Source organism: Ixodes scapularis, unplaced genomic scaffold, assembly GCF_016920785.2.
Source record: "Ixodes scapularis isolate PalLabHiFi unplaced genomic scaffold, ASM1692078v2 PGA_scaffold12__126_contigs__length_90152505, whole genome shotgun sequence".
NCBI classification, from domain to species: Eukaryota; Metazoa; Arthropoda; class Arachnida; order Ixodida; family Ixodidae; genus Ixodes; species Ixodes scapularis.
In genome coordinates this window covers 83,039,212-83,055,422 of record NW_024609838.1, presented here as the reverse complement: position 1 = coordinate 83,055,422, position 16,211 = coordinate 83,039,212, and the positions used below count along the sequence as shown (strand labels likewise).

Sequence of the window (16,211 nt, the reverse complement as noted above, 5' to 3'; positions counted from 1 at the left end):
CCACTGCTCAGAGAGCGAAGAAACTGGTAGCGTAGCTCCCATTATCGATTGGTAGCGCAGGTAGGTCACTTCCTCGATTTTTAGTTCGTGCAGCCACCGCCTGGTGCCGTCGGTATGTGGAAAAGGTCCATTAGCTGTAGCCGCTTCTATGGCTGTCTACAACCTCTCGTATTGTCTCCCCTATGGCTGTTTATAGCTTTTTTCAATGGAATGCTATAGAATTGTGTATGGTTTACTCTATGAGTCTTTTTAGAAAGGATGCCGTCTATACCCAGGCAGCACCGAGTTCTGGGCCAAAACTTGGCTTGCGTCTGGCAGTTTAGGGCATTAAAAAGCCCGAAGAAGCCAAAGTAGTGCCAAACCTGACCTCCCTTGGCAACAGTCTGGGTATCTTGGCCCTAATTCGCCAAACAAGTGCCAAACTTAGGCTTCGCTGCCGAGTTGTTCGGTTATTATCTGGCATCTTCCGGCCTAAATCGCCTAACAAATGCCAGATTTAGGCTTACTGCCCGTTAGTTCGGCAGATCTTTGGCATTTTTGGGCCAAAATCGCCAAACTAATGCCAAAGTTAGGCTTCACTTTTTGATAGTTCGGCTATCACCTGGCACATTCGGGCCAAAATCGCCACAGATGTGCCAGAGTTAGGCTTACTACCTTGTAGTTCGGCAGAGCTTTGGCATTTTTGGGCCAAAATCGCCAAACTAATACCAAAGTTAGGCTTCACTTTTTGACAGTTCGGCTGTCACCAGGCACATTCGGGCCAAAATCGCCACAGGTGTGCCAGAGTTAGGCTTACTATACCTTGTAGTTCGGCAGAGCTTTGGCATTTTCGGGCCAAAATCGCCAAACTAATGCCAAAGTTAGGCTTCACTTTTTGACAGTTCGGCTGTCACCTAGCACATTCGGGCCAAAATCGCCACAGATGTGCCAGAGTTAGGCTTACTACCTTGTAGTTCGGTTGAGATCTGGCATCTTTGGGCCCAAGTCGCCAAGCGAGTGCCCAAGTTAGGCTTCGCTTCCCGATAGTTTGGCTGTGATCTGGCAGCGACGGGCCAAAGCTGCCAAACAAATGCCAGAAGTAGGCTTACTGCCTTGGAGTTCGGCTGATGAGGTATTTGATGTACGCGGGTGGTCTTCATCTTAATTAAATAGAAATCAAGTTTTATTCGGCTGGCAACTTTATCTTATTTTGGTTGTCTCTTGATTTCTGCAGTCCAAAGGTTGGCTGAATGTTTTGACGCGGCTGGAGCAGGCTTTGCAAACGCAAATTGTGCCAGATGTTTTACTCGCGCGTAGGCACACAAGCCAATATCGGGACGTGCCGTGAGACTGGTTCGACATTATGGCGCGTTCACGCCAGCGACGCGATCTAGTCGCGCCATAACTTTCATCGCAAAAGCGACCATCGCGGGCAAAAAGTGACGGGTTTTGAGCAGTCGCTTGCTGACCCGACGTTTTGCGATGCACTCTAGTCGCGGAGAGGCCGAGCCAACCAACGGCGTTCGGAGCGAGAGTTTTTGAGACGCGACTCGCCAACGAAGGCATTGGACTCGCTCATCGCGCACGCCAAATTGACCAACTAATTACTTTTTTTTTCTTTTTTTTTTTGCGATGCGATTTAGTTGGATCGCGCGACTGCTATCCCCGGTGTGAATCCGCCTTTACAGAAAGTGCTGTGCGCACGTCTCAACAAGATATATCATTATTGAGGGGTGTCCAAACAGGACACTACAAAACGCACGACTCCTACAAATCGTGAAAATTGAAGCGGACGCGCCCGCTTCAAGCCCGCTTCAATTTTCACGATTTGTCGGAGTCGTGTCCTGTTTGGACACCCCTTTAGGCGGCGCATTGCAAAAGCGAGCGTGGCTCTGTGCGTGTCTTGCATCGTGATTGAGCACTGTCAAATCCTAGCGATAACGAAGTGCGGAAACGACCGTGGCTCTATGGCGCGGTTCCCGCATCACACTTGGGGGATGGAAATGAAATCCCGGAAATTGTACTATTTGAGTGTGTTGATACTTTTTAAACATTAAAAAGTGGAGACACAAAAGGGACGATAAAGTCAGGACAATCTTTGAACTTTAAAGGCCGCTGTACAAACGGGACGTTCTGCAGAGAAGAACCTTCTGTCCCGAAGCTGGGGGACGGGGAGGGAAAGGTCAAGCGTTGGATGAAAAGAGGTTTAGAGAATGGGATTAGCCTCGGGGCGAGCCATCCTCTCGAGAGGGAGTGGGGACGGAACAAAGCTGCCGTGGGGTTTCGGCTAAAAGGTGGAAGAAAGTTAAGCTTGTCAAACGGCGACCTCGGATCCGAGGACGGGCACGCCAGAGAATTTGCAAATAGCTGCTTGATTAGCCGGACGACCCAGTGCGGTCTACTGGTTCTAGAAGGTGACTCGGAAGAAGAAAACTCGTTTTGGTCGAAAACTCTAAAAGCATTCTGGACGTGAACTCTTGCCACAAATAAAAATAACACATGCATGAAAAACTGCGAAGGCACCTAAGCTTTCGCCTATGATGTGGGAATGCGTGAGCATTACAGGGAGAGTTATGTTGGCGCAACTTGCAATAAAGAAAGAAAAAAAAAAGTTATGTTGGCGCAACGAATAGCGCGCTAGTTTCACGATCAAGAGGGCCTAGCTTCGAAACCGGGCAGGGGATGGTTTTTTTTCTCGTGTTATTTTTTGTTTTCGTTTTTTTTTTGGTCACGTGACAAGAAAAATCACATGAACAGAATTTTTTTTTGGCCAAGTCACCTGAGGTTTTTTTTCTAATTTCTCCTTTTCTTCAGTCTTTCTTTCTTTCTTTCTTTCTTTTTCCTTTTTTTCGGTTTACGCTTCCTATCGCAAAACACTATGCACCTATTTCGCGTTACATTGGCGTTAGCCAAATCGTTTTATTTATGGCAGGGAATTCTGCCGTACGTATCTTATGTTACTATTACCAACCCTGGATTTCGTCCGGCAACCAGTTTGGGAATGACGACGCCAAATTTGTGTTATAATTTCTTTGAGGTCTAAGGCCTCGTTATCCGTCGGTCTCTAAGATTGGCTCTTCAAGTATCTTTTGGGAAAGGGTTCGCTGCAGAACCCAGGGATCCTGGGTTCGAGCCCCACCCCTGCCCGTTTCGATCTGGATGAGCATCGTACCGGCGTGCGGTCGTGTAGCACTACTGCGTGATGCACGTTAAAGACCCCAGGCTAGCGGCTGTACCGCACTGGCTAAATTTCTCATCTACAGCTGGGAGACTCGTCGCCCCTGTGAGGCAGACCAAGTTCTAGGCTGTATAATCACACACACAACCAAATTTTTTTTGGGAAAGGGTTGACGACAGGCATTTTTAAGGAGCACGTGCGTCGACCAGAGTGAACATTGCTGAAGCGCCTCTAGTGTGATTTTGGCCGTAAATAACTGGAGGCCCCGGGCAAACCAACCCAATGGAGAAAAGTATCTACCTTTCTGGTTTCATAGAGAGTTATGAAAGTCAGAAGGGACGAATCCTACCGGCTTGCAAACGCAATCGTGTTGATAATAGCGCAAAGGAGTTTGTATGACTCTCTCTGGCGGTGCGCAGAGGGTAAAGGCACGGAGGTAATATATGCTTTTGCCCAGTCACCTCGCGAACGGTTGGGTATTGGCTGCAGAGATCCATTTCGCGTTGTTTCATTACGGGATTATATCTTGATTCCTTTGTTCCTAGTTTCACAGACGGAACGAAATCGCTTTTGTCATGTGGTGTCACGGCGGGAAGACAGAAATCAATCACTGTACCGAAATTAGACGCTTGTGCTCGTTCTATAGCGCTTCTAAAAACCGTGCGATCACGGCTGTGTATCGTCAACATTGCATAAACTGCCGTTACTTGTACTCGTATTGCATCGTGAGGGAACGACTATGACTGGGTAAACAGAAATAGGGAGAATGGGTGCGTGTGATTTGTTGAAGTTCGAATCAACAAATCGAGCTTCAACGAATGCGATAGTATTGCATTCACTCAACCAGCTATATGAGTTTTCAGATCCTTCCAAGTATGCGATTCGTGTTCTGCCAGTGGTACCTCAGTTAGATTAAAAAACAAAATCCACGTTAAAAAAAAAAAAAAAAAAAAATTACGGTGACTCGAGTTGCTTCCGCGCCGAATCATGTTTCACGTAAGCGTAATTTTGGGTTCGATGCACGACGAGGGGTCTTCAATTATAAAAATATTTTGATTACGATTATTTGCGGCGCTAAAAATTTGAAAGCCAAGCAGTGAAGACGATGGTGTTCTTATAAATATTATATACATTTTATTTTACACTGTTTGAATACGCTGCCGTCGTTATGTCCTTGAATTATTGGCTAGCTTGTGGCGGACAGCGAAGTCTTGCAGGACCATTATGATAGGACCTACACTAAACCTGCCGCGCTTCGAAAAATGTTAGTCCAATGCATACCAGCTTGTTCAAGGCGGGCGAAGCGTTACGCATCCGGCAAAGCGCATTAAATCGCTGCCCGCGACGTTTTTTCTTTTTTATTTTTATTTATTTATTTATTTATTTATTTATTTATTTATTTTTTTTTTTTTTGTGCAGCGAGATAATCTTTAGTCAAGCAGCACGCCCCCTCTACGGCGGGTTATGCCGGATTAACGGAGGCGTCTCCTAATCCATTCTCCGCGTTGGCCCCTCGGGGGAGGGCGGTGAAGGGAGGAAAGGAGGGCAGGAGAGGAGGAAACGCAAAAAAAAGTGGAAAGAGCGAACTTTATTTTCGGCTTCAACCTCGAAACCCGCCCGCTCCGTGGGAGTACCGGAAAGAGAAATCTTGGCGGAAGGAGAGGAAGCGAAGGAAGTGTACGCGATCCCCCTGTCCTGCGGGACCATGTACATCGGGCAAACGGGGCGATGCCTCAACGACCGACTCCGAGAACATCAAATAAACCCCGAAAGTGCTGCTTCGGAGTCCAAGCACCCGATCGTCATTCACGGGAGAAAATGTCCCGGTTGCGCTCCTAATTTTTGTAATAACAAAAACGGCTTGACATAACAAAAATAACAATTTAATTAAACGTTGCGCCTCCAATGCGGGAGGCATCTTCAGTAGAGCACAGAGCGAGTGAGAGTCGCACAAAAAAGTTCGGCTATTTAGGCATAAAGTTTGTGTACACGTCCGGCAGGGGGCCACGGTTCTTGTTTACCAGCGATGAATCACTTCCGCGTTTGTCGTTCTGGATGAACCAAGATTCCAGCAGCTTCCTCGGTTCCCACCTTTTATCCCCCTCCAAGGTCGATGCCTTGTCAATGTCAAATTGGTGTCCTGACGTCCATGCGGGTCGACGAGTTCGGACTTGAAGCCGAACGCTGACAGGCTAGGCAAGGCGACAAGGTCACCGGCAGAAGCGGCCTTTCCTTTTATGCGTTGTTGATGCCCCTTCGACCTCGCCTTTTGCAAATCCTCCCCACCTGGTTTTGCGTCTTCGTGTGGCTGTCAGCGAGCTCGACAGCCGCTTTAAGCAAATCAAAAGGATGAAGCGAAACGCGTGACTCAGCATGACCTCTCTACATAGGACGCGTAGGACAAAAACGTTTGGACGAAAATTTGTCACGTGACTTTCTCTGTCACGCTGATGGGATCTCCGGGGCTGTCGTTTTCGCCGTTTGCCTAGTTATAGAAATAAGCAGGCCACGTAGGTCCGGTTTTCGAACCGGGCTCTTCAGTGTTCTGTTGCTTTCGTGCGTTGCAGACGCGGCCGTGTTTTTTCGTCGTAAACGGTCGGAATACGTCCATGCCAATTTTTCGGTAACAGTCATTTTTTGCACCGGAGTTCGTGGAATACTTGTGATGTGTTTGTTGGCCACGCTTCGACAAAAACTGCTCTTCGCCGACGACGAGACGTCAGTTGAATGTGCGCAACCTTCTTCCTCGAATGTGTTTGTGGGGTGCCTGAGTTGGATTATGCATCTATCAAGGATTACATGATATCGCTCTTTTATTAGTAAGTGCGCTGCCAGCATGATTCTGATAGTCGTCCTGCTTTCCTTTCATTCTCCGCGGTTTTACGTGTGATGAGTTTTGCTTGGCATGAGGACAGTGTTAATTGTATTTTATAATTTGCTTTTCGTTTTACAGAGAAGTGTGACCTTTGTAAATATGTTGAGAATACACTGTGTGTAATGATAGTTGTTTAATAAACTTCTGGGAGCGATCGAAAAAAATTTGTTTGTCGGTATAAGTGATTGGATATGCAACAAATGACATGCAACGTACACATACTTGCACGACGTTCGGCCAATACGAAGCAGACGCATCGTAGAGTTTTCGACAATATTACTTGAACGCTAGGCCGGGGCGAAACAGCTGTACGGCAATACCTGCCGGGTATCAAACGGTGGTGCAAAACTGGACAGTTGAGCGATATTGGAACCGACTTTCGGCCGGCACTGGCACGATACTGCAAAGTATTGCCGTGCTGCTTGGGAACGGAGGTGATGACATCTTACTATCGTGCTTCCAACGCTTATTTATTTTATTTCTCTTCTGGGACGCGTAAAAGAGCACTTCTGTGACACACCAGAGATATTCGAAACTTGGGCTGGCCTCTCGGTTTTCTTTACCACTTTTGGCACTTACTTGGCACTTCAGTGGGTAGCCAGGAAAGAACCAAACTTCGGCATGCCCCGAATCGACAAATTAAGATTTACTGCGGCAGTTATGGCTCAAGTCTGGCACTTACTTTGGCACAACTGTGGCGGACCAGAGAAACGCCAAACTCGGCGAGGCTGAAATACCGAAATTAGGCGTTGCTTTGGTAGTTATGGCTCAAGTATGGCACACTTCGGCACTCCTGTGGCGTATCAGAGAAACGCCAAATTTTGGCGTGTCCGAAATACCCAAATTAGGCGTTGCTCTGGCAGTTATGGCTGAATTATTGCATCAACTTTGGCGCTCCTCTGGCGGACCAGAGAAACGCCAAACCTTAGCACGTCCCAAATACCGAAATGAGGCGTTGCTCTGGCAGCTATGGCTGAAGTATGGCACCAACTTTGGCGCTCCTCTGACGGACCAGAGAAACGCCAAACCTTGGCATGCCCCGAATTCCCAGTTTAGGTTTTATTATGGCAGTTATGGCTCAAATCTGGCACCAACTTTAGCGCTCCTCTGGCGGACCAGAGCAACGCCGCACTTTGGCATGTCCAAAATACCCAAATTGGGCATCGCTCTGGCAGTTATAGCTCTAGTATTGCACTACTTCGGCAATCCTGTGGCGGACCCGAGAAAAGCCAAACTTTGGCACGTCCCAAATACCGAAATTAGGCGTTGCTCTGGCAGTTATGGCTGAAGTATGGCACCAACTTTGGCGCTCCTCTGGCGGACCAGAGAAACGCCAAACCTTGGCACGACCCAAATACCGAAATTAGGCGTTGCTCTGGCAGTTATGGCTGAAGTATGGCACCAACTTTGGCGCTCCTCTGGCAGACCAGAGAAATGCCAAACCTTGGCACGCCCCGAATTCCCAAATTAGGATTTACTATGGCAGTTATGGCTCAAGTATGGCTCCAACTTTGGCACTCCTCTGGCGTACCGGAGAAGAGCCAAACTTTGGCATGCCATAGGATCGCCCAACTAAGGCTATAGTTAGGCACCGTACTTTGGCACTGATGAATGCCATGGTGCAAAAACCTAACTGCGCCAAAGTTGGGCCCTTATGTTTGCCAGACCTTTGCCCAAGTTGGGCATTCCTCTGGCGTGCTACCTGGGTAGCTTCTTTAGCCGTTTATAGCTTCTTGTAAGGTCTGCCATATAGATCTCTGCGCTTATTCTATGGATCTTTTTAGACACCGTGCTATAACAGTCTATGGATTTTCCTATGGTTTCTTTTGCCATCTACTGCTCCCTCTATGGTTTAATGTAGCTTCTTCTATAGCTCGTCCTATGGGTTTCTTTACCATCGTGCTATAGTTGCTTGTAGTTTTCCTTTTTATCGCAATCGTATGAAATGTGAAATAATTTATATGTTGTCACTGTACATCTTAAAAGAACAACCTTGTATTTAGATATAAACGAAGGTTGGACATATCAAACTCATTTAAGGCGTTTCGAACTGTATCAACCCATTTAAAACATGGAGCAAACCCTTCAACAACAAAAAAGCACTCACCCAGGTGTTTGCAAAAGGGCAGGCAAACAGACACAAAGACGACAACCGTTGCTGATTTCAGGCCCGCGCTATTTCCGGCATGCGGCAGTGCCGTGGCACGTCATCTCAGCTTGCAAATGTCGGAAAGGGCCCGTCTTTCAAGATTTCTAGGGAACGGTTGTCGTCTGCCCAGTTAAGCGAATTCGAAACTAAAGGGTACACAGAGAGCTGGTCAGAAATTGAGTCCGCCGAAACCAGTGGCCGGGATGGTGTAATCGGTGAAGGCGTCGCCCCGGACAGGCAAAGGTTGCGGGTTCAATCCCCGCTCCTGGCCCAATTTTTCGCCAGCTCTCTTTCCCTTTCCCTAACTTTAATGCAAAAAATTCAATAATCACCTTCTCCCCTCTGCGTTCACAATACTACTACGGCTGCACTTGTCGATCTTTACTCATTCCCATTATATATATATATCCGAGGCGGCACGCCAATGGTGGTCCGACATTGGCCTAACATTGCAAAGACACGGCCTCAATATCGGACAATATTCGAAGCGCTACCCTACCTAACGCTGGCCCAGTCATTGGTGCCAATATTGGTCCAATGTTCAGCCATCGTCACTGCCAATGTTGCCCGCATCATTGGTGCCAATGTTGGGCCATTGCTAAACCATGGTTCCAGCCAATGGTGGTCCTACATTGGCAAAGACCGGCGTAATATTGGACAATACTGAAGCACTACCCGATCCAATGTTGGCCGTGATTGGTGCTGATGTTGGGCCATTGTTGCACTCGCCCAGCTGTTTACAAATGCACTCACCAAGCTATTTGCAAAAAGGAAGGCAAAGAGACACAAGGGATTGTTTTGAAATCTCCTAGAAATTTATTACACACAGTTTATTCTGTAGACAAGTACAAACTAAGGAATTTGAAATATGTGAAGAGGTACAACTCAGCTGTTATACAACTGAGAATATTGCAAAGCAAACAATAGCCGATGTAACTCTTGGGTAGTGTCCAGTCTCCCGGCAGTTGGCAGAATTTTTTCCCCGAAGCTCTAACGGTGTAGTCGCCCCTCATTGGCGGCACAATTGGTTCGTCGAACGACGTTTCATCGACAAATCGTTTCATCAACACGCGAGGTTTAATGAAAAAAAGTCAAAATAGCTTCTTTTATTTTTTTGCAGACTCAGCAACTTACGTAGCACGAGAACGTTCTTAGAACATTCCGGAAATGTTCAAAAGAACAAAGGCAACAATCTTGGAATGTTGAAAATTTACACTAGGATATTCTATCAACGTTGTCAGAATGTGGCACATGCACTTATCGCTACATTTGGGGAATGTTTTTTTAGGGGACATTCTTAGAACGTTCTGAGAACGACATAGAACATAACCAGGACATCCAATCAACATTAATATATCCTAAGAAGGTTCTAAGAATGTGCTCAGAACAACCTAAAAACTTCTGCAACTTCCTTGGTGATGAATCCAAGAATGACCAACAACAAATGCAAAAAGGAGCACAGCACGCGCAACACGGAATGCGCATCCGGTGTAATCTATGAAATTCCGCTTTCTTGCGGGCGAGTATACATTGGTGAGACTGGACGTTGTTTCAACCTGAGGGCACGTGAACACTTTCTGTCGATAAAAAACAACACAGGCGGAAATCTGCCAGTTCATTCTTTGAAATGCGGTTGTCATCCTGATTTGCAAAGGACACGTGTTCTCGCAAGACCAAATGGGGCAACGGAGAGAAAATTCGTAGAAGCCTACTTCATTAAAAAGAAAGGTCACGACTGCATAAGCATGCAATCTCTTTCGCTATCACACAAAGAATTTTCTTTTTTGGATGGTCATGTTTAAACCTTATTTCGCCGCAAACTGATTGCTGCTGTTATATATACTGGTGTGCCTGCGCCAAACAAGCAGTTGGAAGTCTGCGCTCCGTGTGTCGTACTCGTTTCTACCTCTGTCCTCGTCCTTTGCGCAGTTCATTTATTTCTACAAATGCTATTATCGCTAGTTGGACTATTTTTCCCGAAGAAAATTGTGATTTTGCGATAAAATAACCGTCTTTCCCGCTCTCTTTGCTGGTACGCAATATCTCTGTCGCCTGTCGCCTGTCGAGTTTTCAGTTACATTTGTTGACCACGAAGATATTTATTTCAAAGGCTGAATACACATGACATATCCCATAAACAAATTCACCTTTCATGGAAGTTTGCTTTTTACTCTTCTTAGTCTGCGAGGAGGCGGCCGTCACTCTAGAAAAAACCTGTAGTACGAACATATATATTACGCGAAAGAAATGGCAAGGCCGTGTTCATTTTGATATGTGATTATATTGTCGAAATTCAACTAATTTTATGTAGTTCGCCCTTTTACTGCAATATTTTCGAGTTGTATTTACTAATGATTTTTACTCTGAACAAGAAAACAAAATATCGATACAATCACTCTTCAGTGTGCCGTTGTTAGAACGACCAATTTTCAGCTCTCTGGGTAGAGCTCAAAGTTCAGAAAAATACCCACCTATTTTTTTTTGCCTACTGCTGTGATGTTCAAGTTCCCTTCACTCGAGATAAATATGCGGTGTTGTAACGTTGTGTCCACATGCGGAAGTATTTGAGTGTATTTTAGAGCTGCAGGGAAAGCGTACAAAAAAGAAGAAAAAGAAAAGCGAGCCAGTCTATAGACCGACACACTGTTTACAAACACGTCCGCGTTTGCCCAGACCAGGTGTGGGCACTGCGCGTGCGCAGAAACCGAATTCGCGTCAAGTGAAGCGTCTGCGCATGCGCAGTGCCGTCTACAGCGCCACCGCAGCTGCGTGACGTCAGGGCCGCGTGTTGGTCCATAGCCCGCCCCCTTCCGAGCTCATATCCAGCGTGCCAGACTAATCCCTGTTGTTTTGGAATGAAGCAGAGAACCATGAAAAGTTCCAAAGGTTGTGTCCGGGTGCCGGTAAGCGCATTAGCACTCGTGCGAGAAGGACGTGAAAAGCAAGGAGGAAAAAAGAGCAGGAAAGGGGAGGAGGAAAAAATGAGAGGAGGCAGAATCTTCTGCCACGCTGAGAAACTTTTCGATCGCCCTTCTTTAAACATTAGTGGAAGTTAATCGGCTCCAGATCACGTGGCCTCTGGTGGCTGCGAGTTGAGAGGGTGAGCGCTGTTGTGTTGATGGTCTAGTCGTTAATGTTCTAGTTGGCGTTGTAAAGGCCCTGTCACACTGAAGCAACACGACGGCAACAGCAACACAACACGTTGTCCAACAGTCGGGCAACTTGTTGCTGGCTCCCCATGTTGTCCGACAAACCCGTCACATCGCGGCAACAGCACGACAACATGGACGACAACTAAAATGTTGCCTCGGTATGACAGCTTTCGGCAACAAAAACAGCAGCAACTTGTGTCGGACAACGTGTGTTGCCCTCATCGCTGGCTGAGCGAATTTTAGGCCGGCAACACGACAACATAGATAGCTTCGATGGTAGAGCTAGTCCCCTATCAATAACGTGTTAGTTAAATAAAGGCTTGGAAAATGTTATTTAACAATAATTACGGCTGGCGTGCAGCTAAAATATTTTCGAGTAATGTTTTTGCTGCGTAGTTACGGAAAGCGATTTTTGAAATGGTCACAGCTAAACGTTCAGACTAGTTTTGAAATTAGTATTGCCGAGAGACCAGCTCACATTACTGATAGTAAAATAAACTGACATGCCTACTCACCCGCTGATGAAGTATGATAAAAATAATCAAGAAAACCAAAGATTAAAAAACCTAAGCATTAAAACGACCATTCTGATCATGATTGTTGATGCTTGGAACTTGGAAACAGCCACTACCAGACCCCTGATTTGTTTTCAAAATACCCGGGACGTTTTGGGGGAACGAAGCGATCATATAGCAGGCGGTAGGCAAGTAGACAGCGTTGAAAAATATTTATTCCACCAATTGTTATGAAGGCCGAATGTGTCGGTGTCGCAGTTTTGAAGCACTGTCAGTTCAGCTCAACACCACGCTACAAAAGACGCTTTGGGGTACTGCCGGCCCTACCTCAATTTTCCAGTAGACATATGAATTGCATGAAAGAACCGGACAAAAACACTTCATATGCTGGCGTAAATCCCGAAAATATATCAGCGATGTCACTTTCCTCAGTTAGGGCTATCTGCTTTGTCAGCGAATGAAGAACATTTTGATAAAATAAAGAGCGGAAAATAATCTCCGCGTCAAGTTTTCTAATCGCAGTCACTGGTTGATGTCGTACCGTGGTAATTCCTGGCCCTTCGAACGCACTTGCACTTTGTAGAGTCATATTTCCAGCGATTCCGCGTCGCACACGAACGTAGGTAAACAATCAAGATGGCGGAGTGTTCCCCGTGTTGTCCTCGCCGTCAGCGCGGTGTGGCAGGGTTGTCGGACAACAAATCTGGCAACACGGTTGCCGGGCGGTAGCAACATGTTGCCCGACTGTTGTTGTTGCCACGACTTTCCCGTTTTGCCGGATAGAGTTGTCCAACTGTTGCCTCAGTGTGACAGGGCCTTAAAGGGCAACTCCGCTTAATTTAAAAAATTTTGAGATAGTGGCCGATTTTGCTTTTTGAAGCACTCAAAAAATCCCCAATCTTTTGTTTCGCGAAAAATAAAATATTTTTCGTGTAATTTTAGTCTAGCCATGATCACAAACTGAAACCGAAACCGTGGCAAAGCCGGACAACATTGTATATTCGGCATCACTAAGCATGTACACCCACGTGATATACAAGGGGAAGAAGGAGCTCTCCTCTTATCAGGATCCTCCTTTGTGCCTCCTGGATTAGCACAGGCGTCGCTATTCTCCTCCCAGAAGGTTATAGAAGATTAACCTGTCACTCAAAATTCTTACAAAAGCAGCTTCCCTCTCCTCCTTTTACTTGGTGTTCAAAAGTATGCGATGTAACACAAGCCGCGCTCAACGAGGCGATCGGCTTATCAGTAGTATCAATAGTCGAGCGCCGGGCCGGCCGAGCGCGTCACTCACGTCTTTCACGGCGCTAGCGCCACCCGTGCTCTCACCAAAAAAGAAAACAAAATTGAAAAAAAAAAAGAAGAAGAAGCTTTACATGTTTGATGACGTCGCGGACGTGCCGGGAGAAGGAATTTGGAGGAAGCGGAAATGCAGCCGGGCAGTGTTGTCTGGCCCGCACGTCTCATCCAAAACCAGCGGATTCGTGCTTGTCAAACTTTGACCGGCGATTTTAATGAACCTCTAGGCGGAATTCCGTCGTAATATTTGCCATGGGGGTTTTGTAGATGATAACAAAGAGAACTGTATAGTTTTGCACTACTGGAAAAGGAGCGGAGTTGCCCTTTAAGGCGCCCGTCGTCGACGTTGCGAAATCATCGAAAAAGATCGCCAGCTGCTCGCAGGGGCCAGCTGCGTGCGAAACACAGACGTTACTGAGCCCCAGCTAGGCCACACAGTTAACAACCCGTTTAATATATGGGGTTTTTGTAGTACGCGATGCCCATTGCAAGCGTCCTCTGGAAGACAAATGGCCTATAACGAAATGTCGTTGTAGCACTGTGGATGCCAAAAGCTCGTGCAGAAAGAAGCGCTTTTACACGCACTGGAGCAGAAAAGAAACACAATCCTTCGAAACTAGGTCAGTTGTCTATTTTGTTCCAAAAAGCTTTTGTTCGTACACCCTACGTTGCATGAACGCGACGCTGATACCCAACGGTTTCGCCGTGACATCGCCGCTATCGCTTTGTATACTGTAAATTTGCACAGAAGTGCGAATTTTTTTTTTTTGCGTATTTTTTTCTGCGATTGCTATTATGTGGAGAAAGAAAATACTACGAGAGCTTTGTAGGTTGTGACTGTCGGGGGATATTTCTAAGCGGTATCTACTGGAAGTACAAAACTTGTTGCATCTCCCCTTTAAACTGCAGCTAAATGCTCGCTTATCTTTTCGCAGCTCTGGTTTTCTAGCTTTTCCAGTGAATCTCACGGCGTCGTTTTTACAGGACGCATATCCTGGTGTGACCACTAGATCACGTGGAACTCGGAGCGCGCATCCGGAGCAATCTGGTTAACGGCACTGCCATGGCGTCCTCTGCGTCCACTTCGACGGCGTCCATCGAGCCTGCTGTGCACACCAACTCGACTGGCGGCAACATGGATAAGTGTTCCGCGGCCGCTTCTCGGTCCCTAACCCATCCAACGGTGAACATCATAAAAATGAGTAATGGCGTCGTCAAGACGACGCATGGTGGATATGGGTTCACGCGTTCCACATATGGTTGCAATGTGGCCACTTTTCGATGCGACCTTCTCGAGTGCGGTGCAACCTTGAAAACATATTACACCAATGGCCGATACCACGTGAAGAATGCCGAGCCTCACGACGAAGAGTTGCACGTGCGGGGTTTTCGTCGTCCTCCTGGAGGCGGTGATCGGACCCCGTCCATTCCGGGAGAAGGTGGAAAACGCAAGGCGCCCTCCTGCGCGGACAAGGTAAAGAGGTGGCGCCTTTCCTGAATGCTCCTTGTAATATACAGGGTGTTTCACGAAAATTGGGCAAATTCGATACTGCGAAAACTACGCGTCGCAACAACAACAAAAAAAAAAGGCTTCTGTCGTTTTGTCCCTGGGCCAGGGGCTTACTTAGGAAAAGTATTAAAGTCCGGGATAATTAGGGTGTTAATTGGTTTTGCGTAATTTATTTTTTAATATTGTGTTTAAGGACATGATTTCAATTAAAAAATTGCTCAGCATCATCAAAAAACACTAAATCAACAAATCACAGAACGATAGAGGGAAGCGAAGCATTTTGGGGCTCTCTGAAAAACCGCACCAATTCGACAGGTTCTTAAGTTTCGGTTTGCAATCGGACCACATCTCGACTCTGAGAGCATCGCGCCCCATGGAGAGATAGTGCAACCTGCCTTTAATGCGCTGCGTGAGGACAGCGCAGCAGAGGTTGATTGCACCATTTCTCCACGGGGCGCGGTGCCATCGGGGTCGAGATGCGCTCCGATTGCAAGCCGAAACTTAAAAACCCGTCGAATTTGTACGGTTTTTCAGAAAGCCGTAAAATGCTTCGCGTGCCTTCTATCGTTCTGCAATTTGTTAATTTAGTGTTTTTCAATGATATGGAGCAGTTTTGTTAATCAAAACCATGTCCTTAATCACAATATTAAAAAATTAATTACGCAAAGATAATTAAGAATCTGTTTATCCTAGACTTTAATAGTTTTCTTAAATAGGCTTCTGGGCCAGGACCAAAACGACACAAGCGTTTTTTTTTGTGACGTGTAGTTTTCGCTATATCAAATATGTCAATTTTTTGTGAAAACACCCTGTAGATCCTTTTTAAGATTCCACAAGGCAGCATTGGCGGTCTCCATTGCTTGGACACGATGCGCGTGATTGGACCCGAGTTGACGCCGAACTCTGAAGTCACCCTCATGTCCAATCTATGCTCAGAGTATGTCAGCAAGCAATGGCAGACAGGCGTTGTCGCCGACTTTGGAGGAGGGTCTAGCGTGGAACAGAAAACATCGCAAAACAAACATTTCTTATTCCAGATACATATGGTTGAAACTTAATATTGTACGGATTATAGTCTTTTGCGTACGCTTCTGCGCAGCACGTTTATATCACTAGAAGAGGGTCTACGAGGGTCTACGAGCGGAATCATAAAACGATTTCTTCACTTCGGTTGTTTGGTCAAAGGAACCCATACAAAAATGGTCTATGGTCGTCTATGAAAAATTGTATGGCAGGCTATCTCCCCCTATGGCCTTCTATGTCGGCCATAGAAATTCATAAATGCAGCTACAGCCAAGTATAGAAAAACCTATCACCCTGTGTCTAAAGCCTGGGAATTATTAATGTTTCTTTACCCGCCTTAAGAAAGTTCTATGGCCCCGTGAACTGTGAACCATTAAAGTTTCTTTACCCCCTATAGAAAATGCTATGGCCCCGAGTCTAAAAACTGGGCCCCAATAAATGTTCTTTACCCGCCTATAGAAAATGCTATGGCCCGAGTCTAAAGGCTGGGAACCAATAAATTATTTTTACCCGTCTATAGAAAATTTTATG

At 46.3% G+C, this 16,211-nt stretch overlaps 1 protein-coding gene across 2 annotated transcripts in view; it reads left to right on the top strand.

Annotated features, from left to right (window-relative positions):
* Positions 1–16,211, top strand: part of LOC115329331 — a 74,488-nt gene that overhangs the window by 21,878 nt on the left and 36,399 nt on the right. For both annotated transcript variants that reach the window (XM_029990892.4, XM_042289579.1), the window contains exon 2: positions 14,132–14,621. In XM_029990892.4, the coding sequence (XP_029846752.3) occupies positions 14,211–14,621 (411 nt within the window). In that variant the 5' untranslated portion in view covers positions 14,132–14,210. The remainder of the gene's footprint in view (positions 1–14,131; positions 14,622–16,211) is intronic.